This window comes from Dipodomys merriami, unplaced genomic scaffold, assembly GCF_024711535.1.
Source record: "Dipodomys merriami isolate MVZ:Mamm:240054 unplaced genomic scaffold, mDipMer1.0.p SCAF_13, whole genome shotgun sequence".
Lineage (NCBI taxonomy): Eukaryota > Metazoa > Chordata > Mammalia > Rodentia > Heteromyidae > Dipodomys > Dipodomys merriami.
This window is the reverse complement of record NW_027202604.1, coordinates 27,006,602-27,025,759: the sequence shown is the minus strand read 5'-3', so window position 1 is coordinate 27,025,759 and position 19,158 is coordinate 27,006,602. Positions and strand designations below refer to the sequence as shown.

At 38.2% G+C, this 19,158-nt stretch overlaps 1 protein-coding gene across 1 annotated transcript in view; it reads left to right on the top strand.

Annotated features, from left to right (window-relative positions):
* The window catches only part of Mdfic2 (MyoD family inhibitor domain containing 2), a 95,355-nt gene that overhangs the window by 73,340 nt on the left and 2,857 nt on the right, over nt 1-19,158 (top strand). Inside the window, exon 3 of the mRNA XM_070018406.1 lies at nt 12,214-12,435. Within this exon, the coding sequence (XP_069874507.1) occupies nt 12,214-12,435 (222 nt within the window). The remainder of the gene's footprint in view (nt 1-12,213; nt 12,436-19,158) is intronic.

The following is a 19,158-nucleotide window of genomic DNA, read 5'->3' as shown; positions in this document are numbered from 1 at the left end:
GACCTATAGCCATCTAATCTTCGATAAGGAAGCTAAAACAATAGAATGGAAGAAAGACAGCCTCTTCAGTAAATGGTGCTGGCAAAATTGGTTAACTACATGTAGAAAACTAAAGCTAGATCCTTATATATCACCCTGCACCAGAATCAACTCCAAATGGATCAAAGACCTTGAACTCAAAGCAGACACTCTGAAAACATTACAGGATGGAATAGGAGAAACCCTAGGTCTCCTTGGCTCAGGCCGAAACTTTCTGAATAGAGACCCAGAAGCACAACAAATCAAAGAAAGGTTGGAGAAATGGGATTGCATAAGATTGCAGAGCTTCTGCAGGGCAAATGACATAGCTAGCAAGATCAATAGAAAGCCCACGGATTGGGAGAAGATCTTTACTAGCCATACAACGGACAAGGGTCTCATACCTAAAATATACTTGGAACTCAAAAAATTAAACCACCCAACAACAAATCCTCAAAGAAACAACTGCCCAATAAATAAGTGGGCAAAAGACTTAAAGAGAAACTTCTCTGAAGAAGAAAGAAGGATGGCCAATAGACTCATGAAGAAATGTTCAACATCCCTAGCCATAAAAGAAATGCAAATCAAAACAACATTGAGATATCACCTCACTCCAGTTAGAACAGCAAAAATCAAGAACTCTAACAACAACAGATGCTGGAGGGGATGTGGACAGAAAGGAACCTTACTTCATTGTTGGTGGGAATGTAAACTTGTTCAACCACTTTGGAAAGCAGTATGGAGGTTCCTCAAAAGACTTCACATAGATCTCCCCTATGATCCAGCAATCCCGCTTTTGGGCATTTACCCAAATGTTTACAAACAAGACCACACTAAAGCTACCAGCACAACTATGTTTATTGCAGCATTATTTACCATAGCTAAGATATGGAACCAACCCAGATGCCCCTCAGTAGATGAATGGATCAAGAAAATGTGGTATATATACACAATGGAATTCTATGCCTCCATCAGAAAGAATGACATTTCCCCATTTGTTAGGAAATGGAAAGGTTTGGAAAAAATTATATTAAGTGAAGTAAGCCAGGCCCAAAGAAACATAGGTCCCATGGTTTCCCTTATTTGCAATATCTAGTATAGGTATGAGTCAAGCGGAAAAGGTCAGATAATGTGATGTTAGGAAAATGAACCCTTAAATATGTATTTTAATGTTTTCGTTTCTTTCATGCATGTGTTTCTAACGCATTTATAAGATTATTTCTTTGTTGCTTTGTATGTCCCTCCCCCACAGTGTAACCCCCGCTTTCACTATATTTGATGTCAGTATAACATGTGGAGGAGATGGGGACAAACAAGTCGTTTAAGGATTCAGGTGGACCTGTTGCAACAATGAGAAGTACAAAATGTCATGTCAAAACCAGCTTTACAATGTCGGTGTGGGGGGGGAGGGGGGTATCATTGGGTGGGGGGGAGGGGGGAGGCTGGGAAGGGTAAACAAAGGAGGAGGCTGCAATGCTTGGTAAGAAATGTATGCATTATCCTGCCCATGTAATTGTAACCCCTCTGTACAGTATGTTCTCAAATCAAATAAAATAAAATTTAAAAAAAAATTCTACCAGATGGGACACTGAGAAAATAGATCTTAAGTTCTCAGTTGAGGAGTTTGATCAACTTTATAATCCAATTGGGTCTAGAATGGACAACAGGACTTGTGAATAGCATGTGATTGGCTCACATCCATTTTCTCCCTCCCGTTATCCCTTGCCCTTTGCCAGGGTGGCATGGCTTCTGGCCTTTTCAGAACCTCTGTGTAGATCTTACTTTGAGTCTCGACTTGTGTAGGTACATTATAGATGGAGACTAACCAGTCAAGGGCTATGCATCATTTGGGAATCTTCTAATTGCATTAACTGAAACATCACCTCCTAACCCTCATGACACAAAGAAAAGAATCGGCTACCAAAAAACAAAACAAAACAAACAAACAAAAAAACCCACATCCAATCATCAAGAATGCAAGAAATAGTTTTGACAAGAACTTAATGATCTATAAATATATAATGAATGTTTTAAAGTACCCAATTTCATAAAATTCAAGAGTTCTCCATATTGCCCAGAGTAGAGCGGAGGTGCAAAAATTCTACAGAAAAGCAGTGGCTAAAGGAGAAAAAAAACATTCACTACTACCCTGGTTTGTAGTGAAACAATGTTTGTTCAGCTGTAAGAAATGAGGCACTTGAATCCAAATTCCTTCCAAATTGATACAAATAAATTCTTTTAATGGTAAAAATCTAGAATTGGCTGGAGATCAGCAGACAAGCTCTTTCCATTCACTGTTGGTATGAGTAAAATTTGACACAATTTTTCTGAAAGGCAATTAGCAAATTATATTAAGAGCTTTAGAAATTGAACAAGCCCTTCCCTATGTATTTTAATTTATGGAAACAAATAGGTGACAAAAGTCACAAAAATTAATGTTTGTTTCCAGAGTATGTATAATAGCAAAAGTTGGAAACAATCTATACTTCTATGGAATGGGGGACTTAGAAGCAAATTATGTTATATCATGTAAGAAATGTTATGCTGTGTGGAGTACTTACTATATTCAAGGCACTCATACAGTAATTAAAATTACATAGGCAAGGCTTTCATAAAAGTTTTCCCACCCTTAGTCAAGTAAAGCAAACTTTGTCAAGTAAACAAACTAATAAATATTTTCAGGATGTTGAAGAGCCCTGTGAAGAAAATGAAACAGAGATATACTAGCAACAGCTGGTGATGAGGTCTATGGATGAATTTCTGTAAGAATCTCTTACCCTTGGCTCTATTGGTATTTGCAATCATACTCTTTGTGTGTTGTCTGTTAGGAGAAGTGAGATCCTTTGCACACTAGAATGCTTAGCAGCCTTCCTGGCCTTTGACTACATCATGCTGGTAGCACCCATTCCAGTCCTGACAATAAAAAATATCCCAGTCATTGCCCCCTATCTCTGTAGGGAACAAGTCTACTTCAACTGAGAAACCACTGTTTCAATTTTAGCCAGAGGAAAAACTTCTCTTAGGAGGTGACACTTGACTTAAGACCTGAGTATGTTTCTCAGAATTTTTAGAAGGTAGGGTAATATTTATAATATGATTCTAATATAATGTGTACAGTAAATCCCTATATATATATATGTACATACATCCCTAATCACACACAGACAGACAGACAGACAGACAGACAGACAGACAGACAGACAGACAGACAGACAGATAGATAGATAGATAGATAGACAGACAGACAGACAGACAGACAGACAGACAGACAGACAGACAGACAGACAGACAGACAGATAGATAGATAGATAGATAGATAGATAGATAGATAGATAGATAGATAGATAGATAGATAGATAGATGATAGACAGATGATAAACTATATTGGTTAACTGCCTTGTCTGAGAGCTAGGCAGCTTTAGTTAAAATACCAGCTCCATCATTACTAATACTGTGACCTTGGGCAAGTTATTTTATATCCTGGTATTCCTGAGCCCTCATGGGAAAATGAAGATGACACTAGTAATAATTACCATGTAGAACTGCTGGGTATTATGTGGGTTGACACATGCAAAACTCTTAGAAGAATAAGTAATGTATCTGGGAATTATTATATTTATATATGAAAACCAGAATGTATAATACTAATTAGATATTCATATATAGATTAATATACCTGTATTCTGTTTGGTATAGTAATATTTCCTAATAAGAATAAAGTATCCATTCTACTTTATATACTGTAATTCTAATTAGCACACATATACATGCACATACATTTTTGTGACAGAAATACATAACAATGTATATAAAACGGCATTATTTGCTTTGTATCTTTTTTATGTTCTTTAAAGTCTTTCATACAAAGGAAGGGGTTAATAGGTACACATTTGCTTTCAAGATTGCTTTAAATCAAAGTAAATTTTAATAAGTATTTTGGCAAAAGATAGAAATATGTAGACTCTGACCAGAAACAACTGGTGTACCATTATAGTAGAAGAGAAAAGCCAATGGGATATGTTCAGAATATCCTGAAATCTGAGATGCCCTACCTTAATCTGTCAGTCAGCTCATCAGCCAACTGCAAAGTATTAACAATTTCTTTCTACCAGACACTGTGTCAGCTTCTGGGAAACAGCATATGAATAGAACATGCATTTCTTCAAGGCACTCACCACAAAAAGGACCGTCCAACCACAAAAATTAATCACAACATAAACTCAAGAAAGGGCTCTAATGAGAATATCAACTCAGACCTCTGTGGCTTTCCAAATAGAATAACTTCTACTGGATGCGTATGTAGGAAGCTTCATGCATGGAACTTTAGGTTCAGTTTGGACACTGAAATCTTTAGTTATCAAATGGGAGTTCTGGCTTGAACATATATGGAATGTGCTTCCTAATCTCATCCTAGCCACATTTCAGCACAACCCCTAAACCTGGAAAGAGAACAGTCTAAAGGAATAAGAATCCAATTTCAGAACAATAGTCCAAACCCATAGTACAGCACCTGGATTCTAAAGCAGTTTGAGAATGCAAGCTTTGGCAGCCAGAGGAATTGAAAGAAGGGTAAGTTCAAGTCCCAGCTTTGTCTTTAACCATAAACCACCGAGCCGCAGGGAACTTGCTAACTCCTGTCAACTGTGGCAGCAACATTGTTGTCAACTTCAAATGTGATACTCAAATGGTTGGAATGAATGATCTGAGATAGATTTAACACAATAGAAAATATCTTAAATCATTTAGAATGTAATTTTAACATTTATAATTCATCCCTAATAGCTGCACAAAATCAACTGTATCTGTGATTCCAATTATGCAGAAGTTTACAGGCTCCGTACCTTCCTTTATTCGCCATTTCATCCAAGGGCATCAAACTATAAACATAGCTAACCAATTTGTCCTCCCCAACCCTCCGGGTAACATAATCTTTATTTCCTGAGACAAACATTAAACTGAATGTAACTACATAAAAATGACACAGAGACTCATAATTGCAAAATGTTTTCATGTCTGAAGAAGCTTCAACCACCTCTTAGGATTGAATGGCTTTTTTTTTAACCAGCATATGATCTGACTATGAAAATATTATCACTCAGCCAATGTCTCGGTACATGTGCCAAGTTCAGTGGTAATCAAAAAACAAGTAATTATCTGCAAAAGTTAAACAAGAAAGAAACAAACAACAGCCACAAAACATTTCAGCTGAAAAAAAAAAAAAAAGATTCAACTTTCTCTGAAGTCCGGAAGGCTTGGGAGAGAAAGGGAGGAACTATGTTCAACTTTCCTCACTTCATTCCTTCTTGCCTATAATCCTTTTCACCTTGAACACTCACTGCTATAATTTCTGGAGAAATAATATACATCTTGCTCTTTGTTGATTTTTGAAAAGAATTCCAAAGGCTGAGGAAAAGCTTGAAAATGTCTTCTTGTCATAGCCCTCAATAAACATTTCATCTAATGTGTTTAAGACTGAGTTACACTGGACATGCTGCCGAAGACAAAATAAAACAATGATACCTAAAACTGCTTCTTTCACTCGAAAGTCTTTAAAGGACATCATCTACCCAATGCTACCATTTGAAAATTAAAGAGGAAAAAAATTCACTTATTTCCCCCCCAAAAGACAGACTTAATGAACTTAAGGCTTTGTTTTATCCAATTTAGCAGGCTGTAGCCATTGAATTTTCCAGGCTTCTTTATGCTCATTCAACTCAAAAGGTGACAATATTTTACAAAGACTTCATCTTTCAGATGGAAAAAAATTCTCCACTTAGCTTCCAAATAAAAGTATGATTTTCTTAAAAACCAGTCACTTTGAGAATCCATCCTTTTTTTTTTTTTATCAGTCATGGGGCTTGAACTCTGGGACTGGGCACTGTCCCTCAGCTCTTCAGCTCAAGGCTAGCACTCTACCACTTGAGCCACAGCGCCACTCCCATATTTTCTGGCAGTTTATTGGAGATAAGAGTTTCAAAGACTTTCCTGAATGGGCTGGTTTGAACTGGGATCCTCAAATCTCAGCCTCCTGAGTAGTTAGGATTATAGACATGAACCACCAGTGCCCAGCATGCTGGCTTTTGTTAGTGCCAACAAATCCTCATTTCCTAACATGGTTCTGTCTTTAGCTGTAGTACTGTTTCCCAATTTTAATCAATGTAAGAATTATAGTAATGGGTGTGGTAGCACAGGCCTGTAATATAAGCTTCTTGGGAGACTGAGGCAAGAGGCTAAGAACTTGATGTCATCATGGGCAATAAATATACTAAGAGCTTGCTTCAAAAATTAAATAAATAAGAATAGTCGTCTATATATGTTGAAACTTTTATTCCAACTCTAATAATTTTCACCATGTTTAATATACCAAATAAGTTCCTTATTTTATATATTGTATTTTTATCTACCAAGCTCTGGAAACTGTAGCCACATGTTCTTTTTTAAAAAATTCATAAAATTCTCATCATTTTTTCTGCACAATGTCACTTCAGTAACTATTTTACTAACCACAGTAATTTGTTAATGGAGTGGTGGCTTATACTTTGAAATGCCACTCATTTGCCTTGATCTGATTTCAACCACAGATAATTACCATACTAAATTCTAAGCCACCTCACAGTTCAAATCCAAAGAAAAATATAATTCACCATTATAGCTTTAAAATGGTCTATACATCTGAAATATCCACTTTAAGCATTTGAATCTAGAACTGAAATTAAAATCACTCTGCCTTGAAGGCTTATTTAACATTTTCCATCAAGTTTTATGGAGTTTACCACTCACGAGAAAACCTTCACTATGATCTACCTCTCACCAAACTGAACAATAGAATGGAGATGTTAACTGAGACCAGGAGAATAGGAAATCATTCAGGTTTCTTATTGTGTATGTCAGTGATTCTATGCATATGTCTTGATTGGCTTTTGTTTCATGCTTGATGTGATGAGAAGATAAGAGTTTGTCACAACATCTTTTTATTATATTTTATAAGGTGCCATAAAGACAGTTGTTACCACAGCAGAAAAAGATCCCTGAAAGAGAGGAGACAGGACAGTAGAAAGGATCAAATTTGTGCCACCAATGGGCCGGAGGGTTATTTACCGGGAAAAATAAATAAGAAATTGGATGAGGATGAGGACAAGCCAAATAACTGTTTTAAGCCTAATAAATGGAAACAAAATGACAATAGAATGAAAAGAAATAAAATTTTGCAATCCTAAGCAATAGCCAGAGCTACCCAGTTTGAGAAGAGAAATAAGAGGTTAGTTGAAAGAGACAGAAAATTGAAAGGATTTGGCTGGTATCCGAAAGAAAATATCCAATAGCCAGTAGCAAGTGTGACAACAGTTTTTGTGCTGACAATGGGCTTCTTAAGAACCAAAAAAAAAAAAAAAAAACTTGGTCATTTTTCTGAGAATCCCCCTGTGGTTTGTTAGTACAGAGCAAGGCATGGCGTTGATGCTCAGTAAATGTGTCCTGGTTGGTAGCTGGCTGGAAGGCTAGCTGCATAGAGATTTAGAGACCAACTTCACAAAAATTAATAGAGTTTGAATATGGGCAAATGTGATCTTTGAGGGGATGGAAGACAGGGAGGATGGAAGAGGAATTGAATAAAAGAAACAAGGAAGGTCTGTCAAAGAATTAGATATTAAAAAGGAAAAGAGTAGAAATTAAAAAGGGAAAAATAGGGGGAAAGGAAGGGAAAGAATAAGAAGGGAAAAGAAGAGAGGAGGTACAGGAGCTGGAAGGAAAAGAGAAAATGAAAAGCATAAATAATAATAATAATTAGAAGATCCAAGGCAGAAGAGATGACAAGAGAGAATATATGGATATGAAAATTACCAAGTCATGTTTAGTGAGCAAAAATGAAGAGCATTAAAATGTTTCTTTAATAACTTAAAGTAAATAAATTAATAGCTCCTGTCACATTGATTCATTTATTCCATGTGGGTACTCAATAAATGTTAATTGAATTAAATTAATAACATTTACTCAACAGTAATAAAAAATTAATTAACTGTCTATCTTTCTGTTTCTTAGTTTATGCCTACCGATTCTCGAAATTACTCCTAACCCAAACATGAATTTTCTATTCCACTGACTTTGAAGATACCCTTTAATATTTTTTTTCAAAGAACTATCAATGAGCTCCTATTTTTTGTTTCAATTTTGTTTTTTTCTAACGTATTTTCTTCAAGTTAATGTCAAGAACTATGTATAACATCCCAAATTTAGTTTCACGAGTTCCTTATTTAATTCCAAAATAGTTCTCTCTACAGAAAATGTGATACCACTTTTTATATGTGTCCTACCAGCTTATGCTTACTTTATAATACTTCGGGTACAAGGTCAAGGAATGCTGTAGAGGACAGGATACAGGGAATTATTGTTAGCATTTTAATCTATTAAAAAGGAGGGATAATAAGATGATTTCTTTGTTGCTTTGTATGTCCCTGTCCCTCCCCCATGGTATAACCCCTTTTTTCACTGCATTTGATGTTGGTATAATTTGTGGAGGGGAAGGAAAAAACAAATTGTTTAAATAGGGATACAGATGGACCCATTATTGCAACAACGAGATGTACAAGATGTTATGTAGACAAACAATCTTTATAATTTTGGCGAGGGGTGGGGATGGGAGGACAGGGATGGGAAGGGGAAACAAAGGAGGAGGCAACAATGCTTGATAAGAAATGTACTCATTATCTTGCCCATGTAATTGTAACCCCTCTGCACGGTATTTTCACAATAAAAAAAACAATAAAAAACAATAATAAAAAAAGGAGGGAGAGATGTCAGTAACATTCACCTCAAATTATGATTCTTTTCAAATGTCAGAATTTAGAATTAAACAGGCCAATGTGTGTATGTATGTCAGATGATTTTTTTAATGAGCAACATATAAAAATATAAACAGACATATAATTAAAATAACTTTATGAATGGCAGCATAACTCCTCCATAACATCTCTCAGTAAAAAGCTCCATGTGCTCCCAAATGGTTATTTAATGTTGCACACCACTTACATTTAAAATGACATACTTGAAATTACTGCAAAACTAAAAAGAGACACGTATATAACTTGACTATGTAATATATTCTCAGCATCGTCTTACATTCCAGTAACCTGTACTCAACTTTTTTTGTTGTGACTAAATTATTTTGTACAAAAGCAATTTGAATTACATGCAGCCTGACTATGTGTGATAATTTGAACTGATAGTTAATTAATTCTGTTAAATAAAGGCTGTGGCAAGCTCTGTGCTCCTCAGAGATTTGCCTACTATTAGCTCTGTTTGTGCTTTTCTCCAACCTATATTACAAAGCAGCTGGAATTGAACATATAGGTGTGTAAGAAGCTGGTTCACAAGCCCTGGGCAGGAAAAGGTGGGTCCGATGCACTGTTATTTATGAGGTTGGATTTGGCATGCTAATGCAGCTCAGAATTTAGGGTATAAAGGGCTGAGGGGAAGTCTTAGCATTTAGAGAGCCAAATAAAAGCTAGGCACAATTCAGAGATGTGTTGTATAATAGAGGCGAGATCAGGATAAGAGCAAAGCTTTGGAAATCCACTAGTCCTCAGTTTGAATCCTTGTTCACACATTGACCTTAGACAACTAACCTGAGTGAATTCTCTAAGCCTTCATTATACTCATTCATCTGTTCATTGAAGATAATAACAATTTTTACTTTTCCCATCTGTTCAAGGACACTAATAATATCTATTTCCTCAAGTCTTTAAGATTCTTAAGTTCAGTAAGGTTTACAAATGGTAATACAGAACTTTATAAATTCGTGCAGCTCAGTGTGTGTGTGTGTGTGTGTGTGTGTGTGTGTGTGTGTGTGTGTGTGTGTGTGTGTGTGCTATATGTTCTATATACAATATTGTTCTAGGTGGTCTAAATCATTCTTTCGATATCCATCAGGTTGTGAGAATGGCTAATAATATATAATATAATTAATACAATTGGTAGATTCCCTCTTGGGTTAGAGAAAACCTGGAGTTTATGAATTGTTTCCCAATTCTATTTCAATATTCAATGTTACACTACTTGCTAAACTTGCTAATGTCTATAATGGATGTTTTCCTAAGCCCCCATTTCTGCCATTTCTTCTCAGAGTGAATCAAACTGGAACCCAGAGATTTAAAGCTAGCAGCATGTGTGAGAGGGGATAAAAACTAAATATTGCTGGAAAACAATGTTGTTTGGGAAATAAAAAAGAAAACTGGTAGAGCCAATTGCAGGTGGCAATGTTTGGTGCAATGCAAGTGACCTTCAGACAGAGATCTCATGAGTGGTTTCAGAGAAATACTAGTTCACAAATCTATGGGATAGCCTGTCTTTCTTCTACTCTCAAAAGCAGAAGTTCCCTGGAGTTCCCAAATTTGTGACAATGTTGGATTCCCCCTGGGAGTATTTCAAAGCTTCCTTGGGGATTGTGATTTAGTGGATCTGCCATGAAGGAGGGTACTTGAATGGGTTAAAATTCCAAACTTTTAACTGCCCTAGCAAGCAGACCCAAACAGAGATTTCCATTCCCTCCTAATGAAGAAGCAACTTTGGAATGGACAAAAAATAAAAAAAAAATAAAAAAGGTGGAATTGGCAAGAATTCATTTCTTGCAGTGTATTAGCATGGTAAAAGTAAACCAGGTTTCCCATCCTGTTACTCATAGTAACACTTAATAGTCACTACCTAGTAAGCCAGACACTGGCTAGCCATGAATTTGCGATTTCCCAGAATGCTTCTCTACCACCTCCCAAAAGGACAGCCAAGTCACTTGTTTAGGTCCAAACATTTCTCTCGAACTCAACCTGGCTGTTTGTTTAATAATATTTACTTTTTCTCTTCTTTGTAAATTTTAGAGTTTTGCTTAATGAGATGAGTTAAATGATAGATTAATGATGCCATCATTCAGACTTGCTCTCTGGCACAGGATGTATTGAGATGCTTTTCTTTCAGATGCTCCTACAGTACTCTAATCAATCTGGCTTTTGCTAGCTGGTTTGGTGAGGGTGAAAAACAGACCATGCATGTTGTTTGGGAAATAAAAAAGAAAGATGGTAGAACCAATTGTACTGCTCCCTAATATCCATCACCACGCCTGCTATGTGAGACACCTCCCCCCGATAATTATATGCAATGAGTGGATGAACACAGGAACTCTGAACACAGGAAGTGCCTGTAGTTCTCAGCCTTCTATCTATGCCTCTTTAAACCAGAATCTTCATCAGGGACCTCGCAGAAGTCATTAAAACATCTCTAACACGTATGTCAATTGGTCCTATGGAATAAAGCATAGGTTCTTGAGAAAAACAGTACCAAAGCCAGATAGAATGTGTAAGCTGACCAGGAGGCTTAAAAAGAAGCCAAGTCAGAGAAAAGGCAACAACTGATCATCTTTGAGGAAAGAATGCAGGAATAAGTTGTACATTATCTATCTCCATTTTTCTTTCAAAGGAGGAAACTGAGAATTAAAAGCAAGCAAATAAACACAGATAGTTATTGGACTGAAGCAAGGTGAATTATTCAGCAGAACTATCTAGCATTTCAAAAACTTGCTCCTGCCAGGTACAGGTGGCTCATCGCTATCATCCTAACTACTCAGGAGGCTGAGATCTGAGGATGGCAGTTTGAAGCCAACCCAGGCAAAAAAGTCCCCATGAGACTCTCTTCTCCAATGAACCACTCAAGTTGTAGAATGCTAGTCTTAAGCACAAAGAGGCTCAGGGACAGTGCCTAGGCCCTGAGTTCAAGCCCCACAACAGACAAAAATAAACCATTCTTGTTTATCAGAACCATAACATAATATGAAAGTACATTGATAACATACTATGAGATGAAGGAATTATTAGCAACTGAAGGAATTATTAGCAACATACTATGAGGTTTTGTAAAGACAACTGAAGGATTCTTTGTCTTTTTCTTCTTCATTCTACAGCAGAGATTTCTATTCCAAATGATTGTAATAGGTAAAATTTGCAACATGTTCAAAATTTTATGAGTATGTTCTGCTATTCCTCCTCTAATTTTCAAAAGCATCCTGCCCAGCGAATACTTCATTCTTTTTTCATGATTTTATTCTTATCAGAGTCTACAGTGTGCATTTTACTGCCAATATCTATTCTCAGATCCCTAGGTAAAACTATAGTGGGTTTGTGCATGTGTGTTTTCTTTTATATTTTTTTCATCTAGATACGCAACTCACAAATGAAAAGCGTGCAGACGAGAAACCTATTAATGCTATGGTTATAAATTCAGTATCCCAATTCAATATCACAGATGGACCAGCCAAGGAAAGCCCCACAGAGAAAAACCTGTCAGAGTCCAGCACATCACTGTCCTCCCTTGAAGAATGCCAAACAAGATTTTCCTACCTCCAAACTGATACTTCAGCTCATCAGAGAGACACGAATGGTATGTTTCTCAGAATTCAACCCATCTCTAAATAAAGCTCCCAAACCCCCAACCCCTGTAAAAGCATCACATATGCTGTTAGGAAAAAAATCTTTATGAATATTAAACAGGACGATTTAGATTTGAAAACCCTACTGAATGACATGTGTCAAGGTCACTTTGCAATTATGAGGTGCTTGGCAGATTGTTTGCTCTCAAAGCTGGGAATCAAGAGGAAATATGTTTTAAATAGCTGGGGTGGAGTTTTACCCCATTCGGGTATGGGACTCTGAGGCAGATGAAGACAATAGTAAAGCCTCCCTTTGCATCTATGGGGCTATTCAGCCTAGGTTTCTAGGCAGACAGGAAGAAAGAGGCAGATTGGGAGAACACTAAAAAATTGCTAATACAATCTGTACAGCATATCGTGATCCTTTCTTCAGCAATCTGCAGAAAGGCTGGCACTTCTGGGTAAAGTCCCTTCCTGGCCATTCTGATCTGTTTGACACTAGAACAACTTACAATCAAATTCAAAATCAGAGGGTGTCCAGGACAACATATAGAATTCAACTTAGGAGAAATACTTTGCAATGACATTTGCAGGAGATATATGTCACCCAAGAGTTTTGGAACCTTCAGTATCTACAAGTGAGTTGAAAGAATTTTCAGCATTTCTCAAAGGCAATTGTAGTCATAGAGTATTGTTTCTGATTGGGCATTGATATTCATAACTGATTTTTGAACATGAGGAAAAATAGCTAAACTTTGGATAAAATCGGCTTTGGAATCACATTAGTTTAACCCTTGCATGCATATTAATGCATAAAAGTGGACAAGTTTTGTTTTCGATTTTTTTAAACCATCTCTTAGTTACCTAGTAGGATAATAACACACCAAGAGGCATTGCAAGGACCAAATTAAATCACACATGTAAGCATATAGTAGGAAATCTGTCACAGAGCAGAACAGTGTTAGCTTTTGTTATACTTACAGTTTTCGACAGCAAGGAGAGAGACTTGTAACCCATGTTTACAAGTGAAATGTGGCTCTGTGAGCAAATGCTGACATGGGTGCCCTAAACTAGAAACTCCAGACTCGATTGTCTGCCATCACCATGAGAGAAGGTGAAGAATAACATAAACTGGAAGTATAACAGAGGGAATGGTGTGGACTGGGACAAACTGAAGAACCCCCATCTCATCTAAAGGTCACTGCTTCTGTCCAGCTTTAGATGATGGTTTCCATAGCAACTCTCAAAGTTGTCCAATCTTAAAGTTTTTCAAGAATAACTAAAGATTTAGATTAGCATGCAAGCTAGACGCAGGTGGTTCACACCTGTAATCTTAGCTACTCAGAAGGCTTAGAGCTGAAGATTGCAGTTCAAAGCCAGCCTGGGTAGGAAAGTCCTTGAGACTCTTATCTCCAATTTATGAGCCCAAATCTGGAAGTGAAACTTGGTAGGGCACCAGCCTTGAGTGAAAAAGCTGAGTCAGTGCCCAGGCCATGAGTTCAAGTGCACACACACACACACACAGACACACACACACACATACACACACACACACACGGAGATTGTTATGTGAAGTGCCTAAAATTCCCAGTGTTGATACCTATTCTTACTTACTTTAGGTAACTCCAAACGTACCCAACAATGCTTCTTTGAGCCTCACTGTAGGATGATGTTCAAATTTCTAGCTTGAGTAACCATGAACACTAAGTCAAGGAAACAAGCAATGTAGCAGTTCTCTGCAGAGGCATCCTAACCATAGGGCATTCATGGAAAGTACTGGAAATTCATCAGTGTCGCTGATCACGTGCTGGAGGAGCATGATCCTTGAATTAGGATTTGCCATCGCACAGAGGCAAACACACATATCCCCAGCATCTCTTCCATCTATACCACCAATAATGCTGTGAGAAGGGCAAATGAAGGAGCATATCTAAACCCTTGGGTTCCAAAAGAAGAAGCCCAAATGACTGCTCCATTAAAATGGCCACTGAAACTCAACTGCCTCGTGCAGAAAAATAGCAGATGGCTCTTTGTTCTGTAGAGCAAAGGAGAGTCGCAAGCATGGGTCAATCAGGTTGATTTATCTTTTTTCTTTGAAAAATTATTTAGTGATGTTCTGAGCGCATCTCATATTGTTTTTCTAATGAAGCCAGTCTACTCCAGGAAGTTCCGGTTTTAAGCTGCAAGTGTTGGACATGGCCCACCCATCCAAGGCCCCCTTTTGAAAAACCTCCCCTCCCCCACGATGTGAGAGCTTTTGGTACCTAGATAAAATAGAAAGTAGAAAATCCCACACACAGTGCCAGGAAACACCACTCGTTATCCTAAAGAGCAAACACCAAGGAAATCAAGAGTTAAGTCCTACTCAATTCATTTTAGAGAATTTTTGATAGTAATTAATTTAAGGATGCAGAAATTGAGAACTGGGGTCATTGTTCGTACTGAGATAAATACAGAAATATCTTTTAGGAACAGCAGGGAAAACAGAAGGGAGAAGAAAAGATTGCATCCACTTTTTATGTAGTTTGTGGCTAATTTATTTTCAAATGTATAAATGAATGCATAAAAACGGATGCTTAATTGCTAATATCTATTATTTATATACATTGCCCCGCTTAAAACAGGATGGAAAAGGCTCACACATGCAGATTTGGTAAAATGTGTTGCATCCATTAGCACAGTTCATGGTGTGTGCTCTGATGGGAATTTAAAAGGATCTTTACTGAACATCACATGGCATGTGCTACAACATTACTTTATTACTAAATTGTGGTTCATCCTGTGTGGCCCCTTTCTCCAATAAAATAGTAAAAGTCCAAAGAACTTGCTGCACACCTGCTTCTATTTCTACATTCTTCTGATTGCAAAAGCATCTCTAAGGATAAGAAAGAGCGAGGGATATACATCACATTAGAGAGCAGGACTCCTAAAAAAAAAAAAAGAAGAATCTTGACAATATGCCTAATTGATATATAACTCTGAATTTGAGACCTGTCATCCAGGTGGAAGAGGAAAATCATAAATACAAGCTACCTCAAAAGAATAGTCTTAATTATACCATGGACTACTGAATAAAATGATTACATTTTCCTACCCTGTAAATCTCACACAATTAAATGTGGTGGTGTCACCTTATAAAATGTTTCAATTTTATAATTATTTCAGTTCATTTGCTCAGAAAAAAAAAACATAAGCACAAATTTCCCGTGTATCACCCAAATCCAGTCATTCCACTTCTAAAGAACTGACTTAAGATGTTAGCTGTGCTTGTCTGAGCTCAAATAGATCTTGACATATTTAAGTATCTATTAAAATTGATAACATCAGAGATGATAGCCCCACTAGAGAAAAGCATTCAGTTACACTTTATTTATTCCCATTCTATGTTACAGATGTATTTTTCTTAAGAACTTCAGGTTGGGCCAAAATCATGCAATAATCCATCAGATCCATTGGGTCACAAATCTCAAGATGAAGGCAAATTTCCTGTGAAAGCACAGGAATGCATTCGAAGATGGAGTGGGACCAAATTGATTTGGCTGCTTCTTCTTCTTATTATTATTATTATTGTTATTGTTATTATTATTACCATTATTGTTGCTGTCATAAACTTATTTTAGGAGAGAAACAGGAGGAGTTATTACATGTCTGGGGTCATACCTACAGGAATCATATTTTTGCTACTTCATGTAAGGATGTGCAAGGAAATAGAAGGTGTGTTTTAGATGTTGGAAAAAAATGTTTTAGGAACTACAGTTGGCAGCTAGAAATGCCTCTCGTCCCTCTCTGTAATCATGGGCGACACATGACAAGACATAAAACTGAGAAGACAAAGGAAAAGGAATGTGTCACCATGACCAGGCTGACTTCATATCCATGTGTAGAATTTCCTTCCATTGGTGTCTTTTCCCCTGTAATTAAACACGATCCTTTCTAATGAAACAGTCTCTCCCTTAATTACTCAATCCCCATTGGGGCATTTAGCTCCTCTGGAAGCTGCATTCATTCTTCAGTGTCACTAGGGAATTGTCACTCAGCACATTATAGGCCTGGTGCCCGAAAGGTACCCAAAGGGTGGTAAAAAGGAAATGAAACAATCTTAAGTCATGGCTTCTTGCTCTCAGCTAAACACCACTGTGGGATGGATGGCTTGTAGGTCTCTGATCCACCTCACCCACCTTTATTCCAGGTTTAGAATGTGGGAAAGCCAGATGGGCAGTGATGATAGGAGGCTTGACAGAGTGTGTTTCCTATATGGGGAAACTTGTTAACAAAGGTGTGAGAAGAGCTGAATACTCAAACACAGTGGCAGAACCAACCACCACAGGAAGGCTCTACCTGTCTTTCCTGTGTCCCTCCAGACCATTAAGGATGGCTAATACTGTACCTAGCTTACTAGCAAATGACCATTAAAGAGAGGCTATTAATGGCTTGAGGGAGAGCCACAAGAAGAAGGGTTGTCCAGAGATTCACAAATCTAAGACCCAAGTCACCACTCACAGCAGAGAGAAAGCAGGAGAAAGACCCCAAGTTTCCCTTCCTCTCAGACTCCCAAGAGCCATTGGCTGTCACCCGAGACTGAACCCAGACAGAAATCAATAAAGAAGGGACCCAAAGGGACCCTGGACTTTGCCAGTTTTGGGATTATAACACCGAGCAGGATTGAAGCAGGGACAGGGGAAGGCAGGCCATTAGGAAACTGGCAGTGCCTGAACTAAAGCATGTGGCAGGAAGGGAATAGAAGCATGTGACCAAAGAGCCTGATGACAAGCTGGGTCCATGGAATAACTCTGCCTCTTGCCATATGTCCTGGGGTACTCCTCTTTTTAAATCCTCTGTTTCCTCATTGATGAGCAAAGTGTGTAAGGATCCTGAGCTATCCATCATTTCTAGGCCGGTGTACGACGCGCATAAATAGCGCTGAGGACTGCAGGTATGTTTTAGGTTGTATACAACAGGGAGACACAGAATGTAGGCTTTGGGGGAATGAAAGGATTAGCGGTAAAGCCCAGCTTCACCACTTCACAGCCAGGAGGGCATAGGACACAGAGAGACAACCAGTCTCTCAGCCTTAATCCATTCATCTGAGAAAATGGGATGACTCAGAATCATTCACTGATTCATTCATTCAGTAAGAGATACGAGTTCAGCTACCTCCTGTTACTTAGATTCTAGTTGGAGGAAAAATTAACTAGGTCATTGCTACCCTGTGATAAATGATATGAATTAGAAATAAAGTCAGGTGCAGTGGTGTGATTTAGAGGGAAGATGTCGGAAGTAGAAGGCCTAAGGATTTGAATAGGATTTGGGGAAGATGGGAGTGGGGGGGGGAAATGACTGAAGTGGGGGAGTGGGGGAGTTGTGCATTTCAAACAGCAGACACAGCTTATGTGTAAGTCCTGAGCTAGGTTTGCTCCAAATACTGAAATTCACTCAGGGTGCTGGAACACAAGGAATGAAAAGCAAAATAGGGCCAGAAATCACAGTCCTGGAATGGACTGCAGGAGCTTATTGGGCTAGGGCAAGGACTGGGGACTTAAAGGGATGGGGCCTCACTCTTATTTAAGAATGGAGGTAATCACAGGATGATGGATTAGACAAGGGATGATGTAGCAACACAGCATCCTCAAGAGGAAGCCATGTGGAAATGGCTCAGCAGGGCTTGCAGTAGGATCAGCAGACCTCAAAGATGAACTGGCTAGGCAGAGGAGGAGGAGGGAAAGGGACATTGCAAAGCATGGCTCCCAACTTGCTGGTGAGTGCATCTGAATGTGGAAGAGCCATGGCTAAGAAAAGTGAGAATGGACAAGTGTGGGGCAGGGTGAAGAGAGACTGGCCCAGAATGCAACCTGATCTTGAAAGATATTACAGGCTAGACAAGGGAGGAAGCTGGGGATTGGATACAGCAGAGGAACATTAATCATGTGATACAACTCTGAGTATCATGTTGATGAAGTGTTATAGTCCCAGAATACAGACAAGAGGAAATAAACTTGCTCAGGAAAAGGGGAAGTTCAGGGCTCTTTGTAAACAATTCCAAAAATCCTTCCTGCCTCCTATCTGCTTTCTGCTACATTTCTGCAAACAAAACAAAACAACGATTGACCATAGGCAGAACAGTTATGCCTGTTTGGGTAGCATTCTTTAATATACACCTTTTAGGAAAAGTGTGGAACACTCTTGAAAAGTTCAGGGGAAGAAATCTGGGGCTGGGAAGGTGGCTCAGTGGTAGAGCACTTGCCTTGCATGCCTGAGACCCTGGGTTCAATTCCTCAGCACCACATAAGCAAAAAAGAAAAAAAAATGGAAGTGGTGCTGTGGCTCAAGTGGTAGAGTGCTAGCCTTGAGCTGAAGAGCTGAGGGACAGCACCCAGGCCCAGAGTTCAGGCCCCATGACCGGACCAAAAAAAATAATCTGTTTTCAATTCATTAATGTTACCATAGATTTGGGGGGGCAAGATAGTCTGCCTTTTATAACCAAATAAAAAGGACTGACTTGGAAACAGGAGAAAATGAACTCTATTCTCAAGTGAAAAATAGAGAGACAGAAAAAAAAATACAAATTTGGCCAAAGAATTACGCCAAAACTTTATTTTCTCTTATACAACTGAAATCTACAACTGGCTGAGCTCTCTAGAGTCTGCCAAGTGTAGGAAATGTTGGCAATTACAACTGAACCAAAAGGTGAGATATGCCCTCAGGAAATTATAAGGCCATTTTATAAACAGGTTCTA